At 42.2% G+C, this 18295-nt stretch overlaps 2 protein-coding genes across 2 annotated transcripts in view; both read left to right on the top strand.

The window, feature by feature from the left end:
- Positions 1-5696, top strand: part of sik3 (SIK family kinase 3) — a 145162-nt gene extending 139466 nt beyond the window's left edge. Inside the window, exons 22-25 of the mRNA XM_007907315.2 lie at positions 643-785; positions 1688-1820; positions 2960-3161; positions 3996-5696. Of these exons, the coding sequence (XP_007905506.2) occupies positions 643-785; positions 1688-1820; positions 2960-3150 (467 nt within the window). The 3' untranslated portion in view covers positions 3151-3161; positions 3996-5696. The remainder of the gene's footprint in view (positions 1-642; positions 786-1687; positions 1821-2959; positions 3162-3995) is intronic.
- A 4558-nt stretch (positions 5697-10254) lies between these two features.
- Positions 10255-15559, top strand: LOC103187698 (apolipoprotein A-I). Its single transcript, XM_007907317.2, has 4 exons — positions 10255-10332; positions 12379-12443; positions 13245-13389; positions 14435-15559. The coding sequence occupies exons 2-4, from the start codon at positions 12401-12403 to the stop codon at positions 15030-15032; spliced, it is 786 nt and encodes a 261-aa protein (XP_007905508.1). The 5' UTR covers positions 10255-10332; positions 12379-12400; the 3' UTR covers positions 15033-15559.
- The last annotated feature ends 2736 nt before the right edge of the window (positions 15560-18295 follow it).

Below are 18295 nucleotides of genomic sequence, written 5' to 3'. Positions count from 1 at the left end.
TGTGTGGTTCCAGCTTTGCACCTGCCTGGATCAACTGCCTGGAATCTAAACCTTCAGAAGCTTATATCTGAATCCCTTCGTAACCTTGAGTTGTTATAATGTTGATTATAGTGAAACATAGACTGCAGTAGCCTCACTTGATGACACTAATGAGATGGGCAAACCAGTGATCAGAAGTTATTTATTAAGTATTAGAAATAATTGAGACTCCATTTGAGCAGATTCAAGAAATAAAGTGGTGTAACTACATAAAGTGGAATGCTGTAGCATATTCGTTAGCTCGACTCGCAAGTGAGAGGACCTGGGCTCGATTCTCAGTCAGGGCAAAACCTTAGGCAAGTTTCCTTACTCCACACGCCTCTGTTTACCCTAGTGGTAAGTAGGAACCCGGTTGTTAGTCGATCAGCAGAGCGCTATTACCAGGGGTAATAATGCCTGAAGAGAAAAACAAATTTGATCACAATTGGGACACTGCTGTGTGCAATTGGCTGCCACGTTTCTCCCACAAATTACACAGTTAAAATCCATGTTATAATACATTCTGTGAAGCATTTTGAGATGTCTCAATGATGTGATAAGAACATAATATCAAGTGCTAGGATTATTATGATACAAACCCCCCATTTTGTTGTAATTCCACAGAGTCTGTAAGCGGGAATCAAATGGGTGGAAGAATTCCTCTGCAACCGATGGAGGTGAATGATCACAATGGAGTCAGTTACACAAGACAGTCGCCTCGAACTCTCCAACGACATCACACGATTCAGACGAGTGACGATGTCTATGTACGTGTAAACTAATTGCATTGGTAACTGCAATTTCAAGATCCTCTCACTTGTTTTCAAATCCCTTCACTCCCTGGCATCTCCCTCTCCCCCCCCCCCTCCCAACCCACTACCTGCTGCCTGCGCTCGACTAGCTCTGGCCTCCTACATGTCCTTTGTGCTCTCCGTTTCAGCCACTGCGCCCCAAAACTCTGGAACACTCTCTCTCTATCCCCCCCGCCTTGTCCCTTCCCCATCTTCAGATTGCGCCTGAAGACCTTTCTCTTTGCCCGTGCCTAGGGTGAGCTCCCTCCAGCTCGGAATCGTGCTCCGCCATTGTCAAGTGCTCTGGGATGCTACCTGCGTGAGTGAGGGGCTGCTGTGTAAATGCAAGTTGTTGTTTCGATTAAAAACATAAGAATTTGCTGTCGAAAGCAGACCAAGGTCCATCCAGTTCACCTTCCACCATCATGGCAGTCGCTTGACATGTCGTGTCTCACCCTATATATTGTATCCCGAGATATTATTTTCCAACAGAAATCTATCTAATTTGTTCTTGAAAGAATAGACACTTTCTGCTTCCACCATCTGTCTCCCTAAGGAACCTGTTCCATACATTTCCTGCTCACTCACTGAAGTAGTGTTTCTTTAGATTTGTTCCGAATTTCACCCCCTTCAGTCGCGGGCCGTGTCCTCAGGTTCCACTGTTCAGTACAAGATAAAATAGCTTATCATGGTCTACATTATCTAGTCATCTTGGAATCTTAAAGATTGCTATGTTTGACTGTTCTAAAAGATTTAAAAATAAATAGGTATAGCTTACTTTTTTTTAAAATGATTTAGCAATGAATCCCCCTCCTTAATTTTACAACTGCAGCATGTTTATTTTTAAACTTAACAATATTTTTTTTCTTGTTCTAAAGGATCAGGTGGAATCTCTGTCGGGGATGAGTCTATTAGCTGGAAAGGCCCTCAGCTCTGCCCGAATGTCCGACGCTGTCCTCAGCCACGAATCACTCACAGGGAGCCAGCAGCTACAGAACAGAGAGAACACAGGTGAGAAAGGAGTGAATGAGTTGCCAGCGTTTGTTGCATTGTGTGGCTAAGGTATCACCCATATGTTGAAGAAAACTGCAAATAATTAACTGACTTGTCATTGAGTCAATCGGAACGAGGAAGGTTCAACACACTCCAGCCATTTAATTAAATTTGGTCACTTCAATCCACGACTTGTTTGTGGGTCGCTGCTGTGCACAATTGGCTGCCAGATTTCGCCACAACAATACACAAAAAATGTCAGACGTTGACACCCTGAAGCTATGACGAAGACATCAGCAGTTATTGTGGTTTTTCTTCTGATCACAGGTAATATAATATATAATTGGTTTCGCCCACAAAATAACACAGTCACTCCACTTTACTATATAACCTGTGAAGCGCTTTGAAAAAGCTTAACGACATTGTAAGGCGCTATATCAAATACAAGGATTATTATTTTATTCATATCCTTTTTTTTTGTGCAGAGGGTGGGTGGCAGGGGTGAAGGCACTGCAGGGTGTTGTAAGCAGCCCCTCTCCCCAATTAACCAGTCTCCTCCCTCCTGGGAAAATACATCTTTGTGGAAAGATTTGGAATGGGCTCCATTTGATGTCCTTTGTGCTGTGAGTATGGGAGGGCTCCAGGCACTGTGAACCACTAACTAAATGCCACCGCAAGAAGAAATGGGAAAATTACTTGTGTAATTTTGGAAACCAAGAACAGGCGAGAGTGTAAATGATAGTTTACTTCAGCGAGAGATCCCAGGTTCGATTCCCGGGCAGGGCGAAATATTAGGCAAGTTTCCTTACTCGCACGCCTCTGTTTACCTAGCAGATTTGGAACCCGATGGTTAGTTCGATCGCTTTCCCTTGGGTAATAATCTCCTAAAAAAAATTAAATACTAATAACTTAGTCGCTCAATCCACGGCTGTTTGTGGGACGCTGCTGTGCGAAATTGGCTGCCACGTTTCGCCCACAAAATGTACAGTCAATTCACGTGACAGTTAATCCTATGAAGCGCTTTGAGACGTCTCGAAGACGTGATAAGGCGCTGTATGAAATGCAAGGATCATCATTATTATTATGGTCCTTTTGCCGTGAAAGTTAAACCACGTTTGCTAAAGTGCTTATCCATCTATCTCTGGCTGCTTTTCCAGAATGTGATGAGAGACCTCAGGGCTCTGCTCAACTAAACCCAGATGAGGACTCCCAGCATTCAAACAGTTCCTCCTACTCTGCCAAATGTTTCAGCGAACTTCTGAAAGAACTCAACCCACCTTTCGACAACAAGCTGCTTACCTACAAACACCCTGACCTGGCCTTTGGAATGGAGCAAGCTGGAGTGTAGCGGTTTCAAAGGTGAGGTCCAACAGTGAGAGCAGTCGCTTCTCTCTAAATTGGAGCCTTTTTCACCCTTGGCTTTTCATTGCCGTTTTAACGATCCAAAGTAAAACATTTTATTACCAACATATTATTGCTCGTTCAACTCGATACTTCCTATCCAGCCACAAGTATGGATTCCCGAGGCCTTTTTGCCCAAATATAGGGTTAAGAAACATTCACAAAATGCTTGCTTTTAAGTCTAGACTTACAGTTAAAATATACAAGGATCAAACGGGGGAGCAAAATCACAACAGTAACTAAATCAAACTTGGTACAAAATACATCTCTGAAGGATGTCTTTGGGAGGGGGCGGTTTGAAGGTCCTCTTGTGCTGTAACAGTCACAGTTTGCGCTGAAAACTATTCTAAACAAAGAGGAATCTCTTAAAAATGTTAATAGGTAAGAGGTGAATCGCAGTGTGGAATGGTGAACGTGGCAAAATTCTGGCTACATACAATACTGTACATTGTTGTACATAAGTATATTTTATCATGCAGTGATCTTGCTCTGGTCCATGATTTCTTTTCAGTGTGCTTGGTAAGCACATGCAAAACTATTCACTGTTTTACTTAATGTTTTGAGACGGAAGAATGGTTATATTTGTCTCTTTTCAGTGTAACTGCATATGTCAGAATTGTGCAAGTTGATTGCTCACCTCCTTTCCCACTATTTAGAGGAATGTCGTGGCCAGAACAGAGCCAGAGCCAGAAATTCTTGGAATTCTGTTTTAGCGAATCAAAAATTATGTGTTTCTAAGTTTTTTTTTCCCCCTGGGATCTCACTGACACCTCTTTGCTTCTCCATCTGCAGATGACTCAGTTCAGCCTTGAGGTGAAAGGTCCATTTAAACCAACAGTATCCAGCAGCATCACGCCAAAACATCATTGTATTTCTTTCCAGCCCAGCATCATGACTCTTTGCCTGCCAGTTCAGTGGTTGTGTTTACTTGCCACATCTGTCAGTACCAGTCATGTGGAGGTGAGAAGACTGAAGTGCTCAACATTTTAGAGAGAGAAAGAGAGAGAGAGAGAGAGAGAGAGACACACACACAGCCATGGCTCCCAGATCTCTTCATGCCTGAAGCCACTCTGGCCCCCTGACGAAGAAGCCCACCGACCCCTCGGTTGTCACTTTATCCAGGGAGAATAACTGAGCATGTGCTCCCAAGGCCTCATTCACTCTGTGAGCAATAAGACTGCTTGCTATTCCCTCTGGTACTCCTCTAGATTTTGTTTTTGCCTAACAGTGGTGCAATATGCTTTTGTTTTCCCCCCCAGTTCCTTTACCCACGTTCGTCATCGTGCTTTCTTTCTCGTGTTCATTTCTGCGTCATTTACCAAAAAAAAACAACAAAAAAAACGTGTACGGCCTTTTTGTTTTTTAAAAAAAAGAAGCAAGTTAAGGTTTTAGAGTTTAATTTCCCGTTCGTGTAGATACCTGTCATGTTTCCTTAAGATTGTCGATTGAATGAACCGTGCGTTTAATGGGGAAATTATCAAAATAGCTGATTTTTGTTATATTTGAATTGTAAACTTGCACCTTGGTTTAAAGTATTTTCCCCTTTTTATGGCATTGTAATTGTGACTTGATTCCCCTTGTGCCAGGTGAGAAAATGTGTTAATGTTAAACTCTTTGAAATTTCACAGCGTATTATGTTTCTATGTCATATCGTATCCTTTTTTTATTATTATTATTATTAAAATGCCCGGACCCACTGGAAGCTTGGGTTTTTGGCTACTTTCTGAACTCTTTTTAAAAAAACTGATCAGAATTTTTTTTTAAGTTGAAACAATTATTTGCTGCTTCGAAGAGTGGAGTGGATGAAGCGGAACTCTGAAAGGAATTTGCACGAACAGACAACAAGACAACAAGACTACAGCTAAGCCAGTCAAGCAGTGTTTAACTGTGGTTTTAGAAATCATGGTTTTAAGACAAAAAGAAAAAAAGAAAAAAAAAGTAGCTTGGGGCAGACAAAACTTTTAAACTTGACGAATGAAATTAAAATATCATCCATTTACCTGCTTCCAAACTACATATCTGTCCAACTTCTGTTATTTGTACATTTTTGTTACATTTATTTGACGAAAATAAGTCAAAATAAAAAAACTTGATATTCAGCTGTTTTAACGGGAAGGTACAGAGAAAAGCCTGAGATCGTTTTATTGTATGTAACTTTTCTTTGTTTACATGACACTGTATTTAAGGGAGAGTCACTGCCACCCTATATATAAAAACCCAATCAGAACTGAAAGCAGTGCCATCTCTCAACTTGTAACACATTTTTTTTAATGTTGCTTTGTATTGTAGTAATCAATACGCAGTATATGTTGAATGTATATTAATATACTTTGCTATTTCTGTTTCGGAAATGTTGAAAGTATTTTTTTTCTTGTTTATGTTGGACAAAAGGTTCAGTGATCTAGTACATTGTGTGGGTCACTTGCAACTAGTAATTTAGTTGGAAAGTGGGATTATGATAAATAAAACCTATGAATTTGATCTGACCAAAAAGTTGCTTGTTTGTCCAACGTGTCGGCCCGAACTCTTTCTCTGTCCCACTGACTTCGATAGCGTTCTCTCCAGGTCACACTGTGGGCTTCTCAAACAGTTCTGACAGCTGGCGGATGGAAGGTATAATAATTCCATCGCTCTCTGGACAAGGGTAGTATGGAGTATGTGTAGAGTCCTGTAGCTCAGTGGTTAGAGCACTTGCTTTGCAAGTGAGAGTCCTGGGTTTGATTCCCAACAGCGCGAAATGTCGGGTAAGTTTCCTTACTCCACACGCCTCCGTTTATATACCAGTAAGTAGGAACCCGGTTGTTAGTCGATTGGTGGATCACTTTTCCAGGGGTAATAATTCCTTCAAAGTTTTAAAAAAAAATAATAAATTGGTCACTCAATCCATGACTGTCTGTGGGACACTGCTGTGTGCATTTACTGCCAAGTTTTGCCCACAAAAGATTTAGTCAATTCACTTTACTGTATATTCTGTGAAGCACTTTGAGACGTCGAGAAGACGTGATGAGACGCTGTATGAAATGTAAGGATTATTATTACAATGATATGTAGATCAAAACTCTGATGGAATAATGGCTCTGCACTCCATTGTTTAGGAATGAATTTTCCATTTGCCTCAACCATCCTGTGGTCTTGTAGCCGCTAGGAACTGGATAGTGTAGCTCAAAGTAGGGATTCTGGTCTCATTCGCCCGGATTGAAATATGGTTTAATTCTGGATTTAGCTGCTGTCTTAAACCATGATTTCCTGCTTACTCGCTGAAGAAACTTTAAATTCCCGTTGAAAGTTGTTGAAAACGTTTCTCTCCATTAAGAATAGCATCGCCCTCCTGCGAGGAAATACCATTGTTCTTTGTGACAAAATGTGGCTGGATTGGATCGAATGCAAGGCCCAATATGATCATTGATCGAATCTCGGCTGTATGACAAATTAGCTTTGGTAAGGATAGCACACCTGTGGAAGATTGTCTCTACGGCTCCAATTTAAGAGCCACAAAATTTGGAGCTCTGACTAAGATGGTTGAAAGAATAGTCTTCCTTGATCTACCATTGTGTCCATCTCATTGTAAAGAGTCAGTCAGTTTGCTTGAGTGATTTTGATTAGCGTTGGTCAATGATTCACGTTAAAAACTCACTAGCAAAGGCTATTGTTGTGCATAGACTTCCCAAACTCATCTGCCAACGCAATGCTGCAGTGACCTCGGAGTTTAGCTTCACATTGCCGAGCAGAGGTCTTAAAATTGAGAGAGGTACTCATTAAAAAAAAAACACAGGCTTTCCTCATCAGTTTTGTAAGGCGTAAAATGCCACCATTTCAACCACGGTTAAAATTATTCAAATTAAAGTGTGCCCCACTGGCTGCCGCGTTTTGCCCACAAAATACTCAGTCAATCCACTTCACAATATATTTCGTGAAGCGCTTTGAGACATCTCAACAACATGATCATGTGCTATATCAAATGTTACTATTATTATGATAATCCATTGCTTATTGTATGTCAATGTGAATAGGAAAGGGATTCATTGAGGATCATTGATGTCCATATTATTGATCATTAGTTGGTATCACTTCTTTGTGAGCTCTGTGAACGCTAAGCTGATGAATTGTGCTGGAGGCATGGAATAGACCAAGACAAGACACGATTACATTTGTAAAGTGCCTTTCACATTGCTAAGGCGCTGGACAGTCAGGGATTTGGACCCGAGCGGAGAGGGAGGCTGGAAAGAATTGGGATCAGTGGAGGGTGGGAGGGTAGCAATGGTTTTAAAACTTCCAAAGTGAAAATAGCAAGAAAGTTTTATTATAGCAGGAATCTCACCAAGTTCAACGGTTAGATTTGCTACAGTAATGCTTTAAAAACACAGCAAAGCAAATTATCAGACAGTGGCACTAAATCCAGTTTAAGTTACCTCACGCTTCTCATCTTTCAGGCATTTCCACTTGGAACTCTTTCATTTTGGAACTCTCTCTCCCAATCCCTCTACCTTGCCCCCTTCTTCCTCTCTCTTATATCACGACCGAAGACCTTCCTCTTAGATCGTGCTTATGGTCACCTCCTCCCCCCCCAACTCGGCATCAGACTGCTATATAAATGCAAGTTGTTGTTGTAATGTATTCGGTCTTGCACTCAGGAAGTAACTTGCTTTTTTTTCCCTTCTTGACTGTGAAGCATCTACCAGCTTTCTGTACTGTACTCCCAGCCTAGAGGACAAATAGATAACATATTCCCAAGCCTCTGCCAACACAACTGTATAACTGATCTCTTAACAGATGGACAGCCTGTACTGATTCAATCCTCTGGAGTTTCCCTAGAGTCATAGCTGGCCTCTGTACAGCGTTCTCCTTAATGATTGATGATTCAACGTGAGTAAGGTTTGCAAGCTTTGAACCCTTTTGAACCGGAGTGCGTTGTGCCCTGCTTTTGATCAAACCAGCAATGCAATCTCTTGCCAACCCACACCTCATCCTCTCAGGAATTAGGTGAAGCAGTATGTGTCCCTCCGGGGAGAAAGAGCGCATTCCATTCCAACAACCTATCACGTGTAGGTGGGTGGGCTGCATGGAAATCTCAGTTTGGTTTGAAGACTCTTAAGCAACGGTGATGGGTTTCCGCATGTGTCAGACACCCAGCCGGGAAAGACTAAATACAGCATAAAAGTCCTGGCTTTCCGATGATCAAGCGTCCTATGAAAACAGCAATACTCTCTACAAATGACCTTTCTTATACATTGATAACATTGTATAAAAAAACTGCTTGACTTCGTTACTTGTTCATTAATGATGGGCATTAATGAGTGGCTTAGTCCCAAGATGACGTGCTGCGATTTATCAGATAGCAACGGCCCCAATACAAAGGCCACAGATTAGAATGCAACATGACTCAATCAATCCCCAAGGTTGGCTCAGGTTTCCTATACATCTTAAGAATATTGTTTCTACGCCACTCTCCTCCCCAGTTTTTACTGTCATATGTGATGCTCAGTTTAGCAATGGGATAACAAATGCCTACAAAAGGCATACCGTTCTTGGTAGATCTTGCATTTCAATTTCAACCCAATCTTCCATCTGCATTACAGTTTGTGAACTAACTGCTTTTGATGGAATGTTGCGATCATAATTAGATTTATTGTCTAACCATGCCAAGTCTACATTGGCCTCCCACAGCCACCAAGTCACTCAGCCGGCAATGTGGGGTCAAAATTCAATGGTTGTTAATCGTGACTTTACTTTGTAAATATCTTGTTTCAAGATTTGTAGTTTGGGCTTTTTCTATTCACAAAAGAATTCCAATTAGGAACAAATGAACAGGAGGAGACCATTCAGCCACTCAAGCCTGTTCCCCCATTCTATTAGATCATGGCTGATATGTACCTCAACTCCAATTACCAGCCTTTGCCCCTTATCCCTAATAAACATCTAGCCACCTCAGTCTGGAAAATTTTATTTGATCAAGCATCCAGTCTTTTGGGGGAGAGAGTTCCAGATTTCCACCAGCCTTTGGGTGAAAACAATTGCAAATGTCACATACTAAAGGCCCTCACATCAGTTTGTGCTAATTGACATCCACCACCAGAAACTACTAATCTACCTGTGGTCTGGTTTCTTTACCCTTTACGCTGTTTTTAACGTTGTTATCATTCAGTTCCTCAGATGAGGGAGAGGGGCCACTGAGGGAGAATCACTGGGAATGTTTAACTCTTACGGATTTTAATACCCTGGCACCTCCCTACCTCCCCACCCGACCTGGTTACTCCCCAACCCACTACCGGTTGCTTCCGCTCGACTAGCTCACGCCCTCCATTCCACCCTTGGCCATACTTTCAGCCATTATTCCCTGAAACTCTGGAACTCTCTTCCTCTATCCCTCCGCCTTGCCCTCTCCTTCCCCATCTTTGGGGGGGCTATGTAAATGTGAGTTGTTGTTTAAATGATCGGGTACGCTGCTTATGTTCTCTGAGACGCTGCCCTGCGTGAAGGGCAAGCTGTTTAGTTCAGGTAAAGGAAGAAAAGTTTGGTGGGGGTCTGGGGGAGAAGAGAAATGGTTAATGGTTCTATTTTCCTTTCTCTAGTGGTGGCACAAACATAATATTTCAAAGATTTATCATCATTTTCCGTGCTGCTCACTTTGGTGAGCTCTTAGATTCTGTTGTGTGCGACACCTTGAGAGTTTCACCAGACAACAAAGGGCAATAGAAATAGAACCTAACCCCCTAGTCCTCCCCCGCACAGAGCCCAGGAAACCCCAGTGGATGGTGGCTTGGGCAGGTGCCCTGCTGGCTTGTGACAGCGGCCATACTCCCAAGCCCTGGGAATCTGGTGTGAGCTGAAAAGAGGAAAGGAAAAAATAAAATTTAGAGAAAAGGGCTTGAAATAATTATTTCGAATTGATCTTTGGACAGCTGGTGTTTGTTGAAAAACTGGTGGACACGAGCACAAGCAAATTGGGAACATTGATCCTTGAACTCCAACCTTCCACATAATCAAAACCTTCACTTAACACAGTTTATAGGTCTCTTCCTTATCAAATGTGATAAAATCTTGGTGATAAATAGCAGGAGAGCTCAAGATCCAAAGAGCAGAAGAAGCGAGGGAGAGCAAGAGTGAGAGCAGAGGACCTGATCAGAACTTGGTGAGAACTGGCTTAGTCTTCGTTACTCAAACCACTTCCCAGACTTGGTCAATGTTAAAGTGATTTGCGCGAGAAAGAGGTTTCTTGTATGTGTGTACTTTGATATGTTCTATAATCCTTATTGCAGTTACCCATTTATTTCATGTGGTTACTTTATTGTTTTGATACAAATTCATAAGCAATAATAATTATAGTAATCCTTGCATTTGATACAGAGCCTTATCAAGTCGTTGGGACGTCACAAAATGCTTCGCAGGATAAACTGTAAAGTGGAGTGACTGTATTTTGTGGGCGAAACACAGCAGCCAATTGTGCACAGCACAAACAGTTGTGGATTGTGTAGCTTTTGATATTTAACATATCAAAATTGGTGCAATTGATTTTACTTTTATAATATGTTTGTTCACTTACTGAGCTTTGCTGTATAAGTTATTTTTTCAGTCCAATAACTGTGCTGTGAATGTGTGAATACTCTCTCGTTTAGTAGAGTGTCCGCGCATTCATATTGTGAGCTCAACTGTTTTGAGGTTGGCCGGAATTTGTCTGCACCTGAAATCTCGGTTGATCCACTTAGCTCCTCATCTTTTTGTCGTAGATGAAGATGTCTTAAAAATTATCCTAGAAAGGGTGTTTGTGTGCATGCTGTGAGCATGCGGACGTGGGGTAAATGGGATCTCTGGAGTTGAATTGGCTCAGCGGCAATAACTGGTTGCTGATCAACTTGTCAAATGTGTGGGAAGCTTATCCAGAGTGAAAAGTGTGTGCGACCAAATGCAATACAACATTACACTTGCAAAGCGCCTTTCACGTCGGGAGGACATCCCAGGTCTGTCACTTTACTGCTGTGAGCTGAGCTCCTAAAGACACTTATCACTTTAAATTATATTTTGATTGCAGTCAATCAAATTCAGTTCCACATGCAGTTACAGAGATATATTGAATTGAAAGGTAGTTTGGTTTTCAGAAATCCAGTATCCAAGAAGCATTCAAACGCAGTTTAAAGGCTGTTCTGGATCACAAACCATTTTAACCAATAGGTTAATTTAGAAATTTATTTCAGAAATATGCCAGATGTCAGTTCGATAAATTGAAGTGTCGATGTATCAAGTAGATAATTTGCTGACAATTTTTAAAAAATAAGTTAAAAAATAATAATTTGGTCACTTCACTCCACGGCTGTTTGTGGGGACGCTGCTGTGCGCAATTGGCTGCCGGGTTTCGTCCACAAAAATACACAGTCACTCCACTTTACAGTATGTCCCGTGAAGCGCTTTGAGATGCCTCAACAATGTGATAAGGCGCTGTATCAAATGCAAGGATTATTGTTATGGTTTAGTACTGCAGTCAATCAAATTCAGTTCCACATGCAGTTAATTATCTGCACTTTGCACTGAACGTAAAATCCTGTCGAGCTGGATCTTAGTATCAATGAATAAATGATAGCTCGTTGCGTATGTTCAACTTTTCCCCACTAGTTTTCTTCTGCCCACCCCACCTCTCCCCGAATCGTTCTGTGGTGCAGTTCTGAAAAGCTCCCACCACCGTCTGCTAACGTATCCAAGCGGTACAAAATACACAGTCACTACACTGTACGGTATATTCTGTGAATCACTTTGAGACATCTCAACGACATGATAAACCTCTATATCATTGCAATGCAAGAATTATAGCAAGAGGTGGCTGGATATCTTATGCCTTTGAGATGTCTCGAAGATGTTATAAGGCTCTACATCAAATGATTATTATTATTAAGGATTATTATTAGCGACAATCTTCTGCGTCTGTGGTTGCATGTGTTCTACGCAGTGACTATATTGTTGACTAAATCGTCGGGTAGAGATGTAATTTGCATCGAGCCCTTGGCACCTCAAGCTTCTGAGTTACGCAAAATAAAATCCACTGAATTAATAGTAATATTAATAATAATCCTTGTATTTGATATAGCTCTGTATTATTATTGTTGTGATTATTTAAATACTATTGCAAAATTATATTATTGCGATTATTTTATTATTGCAATTATTATATCATTATTATTATTTACAGTGCCCAACAAAATTCATTTACCATGAAGGCAATCACTGTGACCTTGGCCCTGCTTGTGATCACAGGTATGTGTATGTCGTTAGCCTTTGATACGAGGGAGGGATCCAACCTCAACAAATATAATGAGTTAAACATTCTCTCCGGTTTAGTTAACGCGTTGAATTTACTGTATTTTTAAAAATTTAAGTCTAGAATTTAGTAGAAAATTCCTGGAAGTGGAGGGAGGGAATTACAGAAACTATTAGCGTAATACAGACGTGGAAATAAGTGGCTGCAGATAAACTTTCTTATCAAGCTTAATTCTTCTAATATAAGTTCTTAAACAGCTTCGTGGAAAAAACAATTTGGTCACTCAATCAATGACTGTTTATGGGACATTGCTTTTCGCAATTAGTTGCTGCATTTTGCCCACAGAATACACAGTTGGTCCACTTTCTATGAAGCGCTTTGAGACGTCTCAATGGCTAAATAAGGCGCAATATCAAATACAAGGATTATTATTATTGTTACAGAATGTGGAGACAACCGTGCCCTACTCTGAACAAGAGTTTGGTGTCTCAGCAAACTGATCGTATTACAATAATCTGGTTTAATATGTAATAATATTAACAACAATCCCACAGCGCTTTATCACGGCTTCGAGACGTCTCAAAGCGCTTAACAGAATATACTGTCAAGTGAATTGACTGTATATTTTGTGGGTGAAACACGGCAGCCACTGCGCACAGCAGCGTCCCACAAACAGGCGTGGATTGAAGTGACCAATTTATTATTTTAATATGTAGTTTTAAAGGTATTAAAATATGATTCAGATTTCTGATAATCAGAAATGTGTCCCCGCTCCCCCCCTCCCAACCAATGAACAGGAGCCCATGGTGCTGTTCTGTGGCAACCACAAACAGGAATGGATGAGTTCACGAGTACTCTCTTGGATTACGTCAACCAAGTCAAAGACACTGCGAGAGGAACCGTTGCCCAGATAGACAACTCTGAGCTTGGAACCCAACTCAAGTAAGTACCTCTCCTCTCTTTACCAGCAATTCCATCTACAATGTACATTCACTAGAGTTACACTGGGGTCACCTACATTGAGAAATGCTTTATGTTATTGGACAAAGATGGAGCAATGTTAGTCAAGATTGTGATTGCTCCTATATTAGTCCTATAGTGTAATGGTTAGAGCCCTCGCCTCACAAGTGAGAGGACATGGGTTTGATTCCCAGGCAGAGCGAAACCTTAGACAAGTTTCCTTACTCCACATGCCTCTGTTTATGCAGCAGTAAGTAGGAACCTGGTTATTAGTCGATTGGCGGATCGCTTTCTGGGGGTCACTCAATCCACGAGAGTGGGACACTGTAATCGGCTGCTGCATTTCGTCCACAATAGTCACTCCACTTTACAGTATATTCTGTGAAGCGCCTTGAAATGTCTCTATCATGTGATAAGATGCTTTATCAAATGCAAGGGTTATTATTATTATTATATTAACTTGTCTCACTGTAATGACAAGCATCATCTACTTTAGGAGGGGAGGGGAACCCTCCTGCAGACCTGGCTCTGGGGAGATGTACTTGGCAAACAGATAGCTCTGCAGTGATCCAAGGCTGACCGGTTTATGAATGAGACTTGGAGGTGTAGTGACTTCACTTCAGCTTGTCAATGCTGACATCTAGTGTTAAATCTACATAACAGCGTTCAAACTTTGGAGCAAAAACACAAGTGGGTACAGAGGTCATCGCTAGACAAATTACATGAAAGTTTCCTAATGTATGGTGAACATAAGATGGCTAACACTGGAGCTCACCGTGGCAATGAATAAGTCGACGAGTTTAAGTCACTGAAGTTAACTCACGGGCATTGCTACACGCGAATGTCTCAAAACCCTCCTCTTCGCCTTCAGTAACTCTCCTACCCCCACCCTCCCTGCCCTCCAATCCTTCTGATCCCAATCCATAGCTCGGTGGCAAATCCTTGATTGTCCAGCGCCTTGGGACGTCCTCCTAATGTGAATGGCGCTCCACAAATATAATTTGTTCTTGTTGTTTCTTTCTTGCAGCCTAAGAATCTCAGAAAGCCTGGACAACCTTCACAAATATGTCAACGACTTGAGCAAGAAAGTCATGCCAATTTCCGACGACATTCGCGAGAAGCTCACCAAAGACACGTCAAAGCTGCGGGCACAGATCCAGAAGGACCTCGAGGACCTTCAGGCCAAGTTGCTTCCCTATGCCAAGGAGTTCCGCCAAAGGTTGAACGAGAGCGTGGAGGACTACCGTCAGAAGCTGGTGCCCATGGCCGAGAACCTTAAAGACCAAGCTGTTCAGAATGCTCAGGATCTCCACGAGAAGATGACCCCCTACGCCAATGAGTTCCGGGAGAGGGTCAAGACTAATGTGGACGTCCTGCAGCAGAAGTTAACTCTGTACACTGACACCGTCCGGGAGACGATTAACCAGCGCCTGGAGGAATTCCGCCAGAACGCCTCCCCCTACGCCAGTGACTTCCACGAGAAGCTCGTTGTGAACATGGAGGAAATGAAGCAGAGAATGAACCCTCTGGCCAAGAGCATCAAAGAACGTCTGACTCAACTCACCGAGAACCTCAGAACCAAACTGTCCTCCATGTGGGAGTCGTTCAGCCAAAGCTTTAACTAAGGACAGTTGAGCAAAACCAAATCAACAGTTTGTAGATCCTCACCAACTTGGCACTGGTTTAACTTCAGATTACGAACTCATCCACAGTCTAGTGTTAAGACGTCTGAAATTCCCACTGAGCCTTGGCTCGTCGAGACCACTTTGTCTTCACATTTTAAGATCGGGGAAAATTCCTAAAATCTGGCTTCGGAACGGAACCCGGTGTCTCTTTGCAATTCTTAAACAGAAACCGGCTTCCAAACGATGACCGAATTTAGGATCAATCTAGAATTTTGGCCCCACCTCAAGTGTTAAGACAAAATGGTGTGAATTTTGGGGTTTTTGTTGGTTAATGCATTATTATTTATTCATTATTCACTGGTCAATATATTGTAGTGTCTCTATAATCATCAAGCGTCTGCCAAAGCAATACCCTACATGTTTTTGTGAGAATATTATGTCCGTCTGTACAAACTGCTTTAGTGTTTAAGAGTCTGATTTGGAGTTTCTTAGTTGTTTTCCAAATAAACAAAGGCTTTGCAATGAAATGTGTTGATCTCTGTAGATTTAATGTGTTAAGTGACTGTTTAATTGTACAGAAGGTTGTCTACATTTACTGCAATCATGGAGTTTTGCATTATATGAGACCATTTGGTGATGGATAACATGGATATCTCTCTCAAATTTGAGTCCCGAAGCATAGAGGTGAGCGTGCTCGCTTCGCAAGGTTCGATTCCCGGACGGGGTGAAACCTTACTCCACACTCCTCTGTTTACCTCGCAGCAAGTAGGAACTCTGTTGTAAGGTGATGGAGGATCACTTTCCAAAGGGTAATAATCCCTCCCCTCCAAAAAATAAAAAATTGGTCACTTACTCCACGACAGTTTGTGGGACACAGCTGCGCACAATTGGTTGCCACGTTGCCAATGTATTGGCAGTAATAGACTTGACTCAAACAAGGGCACGAATCCATCCCCCTCTTTAATAATAACAGTAATCCTTGCATATGATACAGCGCCTTATCACATCTTCTAGACGTCTCAAAGCGCTTCACAAAATATACTGTAAAGTGAACTAACTGTATATTTGTGGGCAAAACGCGGCAGCCAATTACGCAGAGCAGCGTCCCCACAAACAGTCGGGGATTGAAGTGAACAATTTAATTATATTTTTTCTTGAGGGATTTTTACCAGGCGTGTGGAGTAAGGAAACTTGCCAGGAATCGAACCCAGTTCTCTCGCTTGCGAGGTGAGCGCTCTAACCATTGAGCTACCAGCTCCACTACTATTGCCCTTTGCACTGTTATTTTGCCAGTCTATGTTAGGATAATTGAAGTCCCCCATTATCACTATATTAGTTTTGCACCTTTATGTAATCTGTTTCAGATTTGCTCGTCTATCTCCTTCCCACAATTTGATGGTTTATAGTAAATACCTAATAGAGTAACTGCTCCTTTTCTGCTCCTTAACTCTAACCAAATAGATTTTGTTTTTGGACCCTCTAGCACATCATCCCTTTCCAGGGTTGTAACCGTGACTTTAATCAATATTACCGTCCCCCTTTTTCCACCTTGCCTGTCCCCACTGAATACATGGTAGCCAGAAATATTCAGCTCCTATTCCTGCACTTGTTTGAGTCAAGTCTATTATTGCCAATACATCATAACCCCAATTGGCAATTTGAGCCGCAGCTCAACCAACATTATTTACCACATTCACTCCAAGACCGACTGAGTCTGCTCTGCATTTCTCCACTGTCTAATCCCTCCTTTTTCTGGATTACTCCTTATTATCTTGCTATTAATCTTTTCCAGCACTCAATGTAACTTGTTTGTCCTCTCCCCAAATCTACATCCTGATTCCCTTCCCCCCTCAAAATGAGTTTAAATCCTTCCCAACCGCGCGAGTTAACCTCCCTACGAGGACATTGGTCCCAGCCCTGTTCAGGTGTTACCCATCCACCTTGTACAGGACCCAACGATCCAGGAACCTGAAGCCCTCCTTTCTGCACCAGTTCTCCAGACATGCGTTCATTTGTTTGATCTGCTGTTTTGATGCTCACTTGCACGAGGCACTGGGAGTAATCCAGAGATCACCACTTTTGAGATCCTGCTCTTTAGCTTTTTCCCTAGCTTCTGATACTCTCCCTGTAGGATCTCAACCCTTTTTTCCCTATGTCATGGATCCCAACATGGACCACAACTTCTGGATGTTCCCCTTCCCCCTGTAGAATGTTTTGCACCCGTTCCGTGATGTCTTCAACCCTGGCATCAGGGAGGCAACATACCAAGCGCGAGTCATGTCTTTGGTTGCAGAAACTTCTGTCTGTCACTCAATCCAGGACTGTGTGTGAGACACAGCTATACACAATTGGCTGCTGCATTTCACCTACAAAATACACAGTCAATCCACTTTTGGAGGCCAGGTTTTTCAATTGGGTAAACGCTTGCAACACCAGTGAGTTCATGGGTTTGAGTCGGTCCAAGGGGTTTGCTGAGTTCAGTTCCACCGTATCTCAAAGAACAAACACTGCCTGTGGAGCAATGCGGCTTGTGTTGATTTTGCTCGCACAGTTTTCAGAAGTCTCTCTTTAATAATAATAATCCTTGCATTTGATGTGCGCCTTATCACGTGATCGAGACATTCAAAGTTCTTCACAGAATGTACTGTGAGGTGGATTGACTATTGTGGAAGAAACGCGGGAGTCGATCGCACACAGCTGTGTCACACAAACAGTCGTGGATTGAGTGACCAAATTATTAATTTTTTGTTTCTTAAGAGGTTATTACCCTGGAAAGTGACTAACAACCGGGCTCCTACTTACTGCTAGGTGAACTGAGGCGTGTGAAGTGAGGAAACTTGGCCAACGTTTTGGCCTGTCCGGGAATTGAACTCAGGTCCTCTATCCACTGCACCGCAGGACTCTATCCACTATCAACTAAAAGGTCCGTCACCGATATAAGCCACAATTACTGGAAATAAAAAATAAGGTAACAGCTAATCAAAGTCAGATCACAGGAGAGGTTTGTATGTAGAAGGCCCTTTGGTTCATTGATATTATCCTCCCAGAATCTCTCACCCTTACCATCCTCGGATTGTCTAATAAACTGGTGGAACAGGAAGCTTTGGAACTCTCTCCCAATCCACCCCCTTGCCCTCTCCTTCCCCTCTTTTAGAGCACGACCTTCCTCTTCGACCGTACTTATGGTCACTTTCTCTCTCCCCCCGACTCGGAGTCAGACTCCGCCACTTTGCTGTGGTTAAATGTTCTCTGGGTCCTATCAA

Source organism: Callorhinchus milii, unplaced genomic scaffold, assembly GCF_018977255.1.
Source record: "Callorhinchus milii isolate IMCB2004 unplaced genomic scaffold, IMCB_Cmil_1.0 Scaffold25, whole genome shotgun sequence".
Lineage (NCBI taxonomy): Eukaryota > Metazoa > Chordata > Chondrichthyes > Chimaeriformes > Callorhinchidae > Callorhinchus > Callorhinchus milii.
Note: the sequence above shows the minus strand (reverse complement) of the source record. Positions and strands in the feature narration are given on the sequence as shown.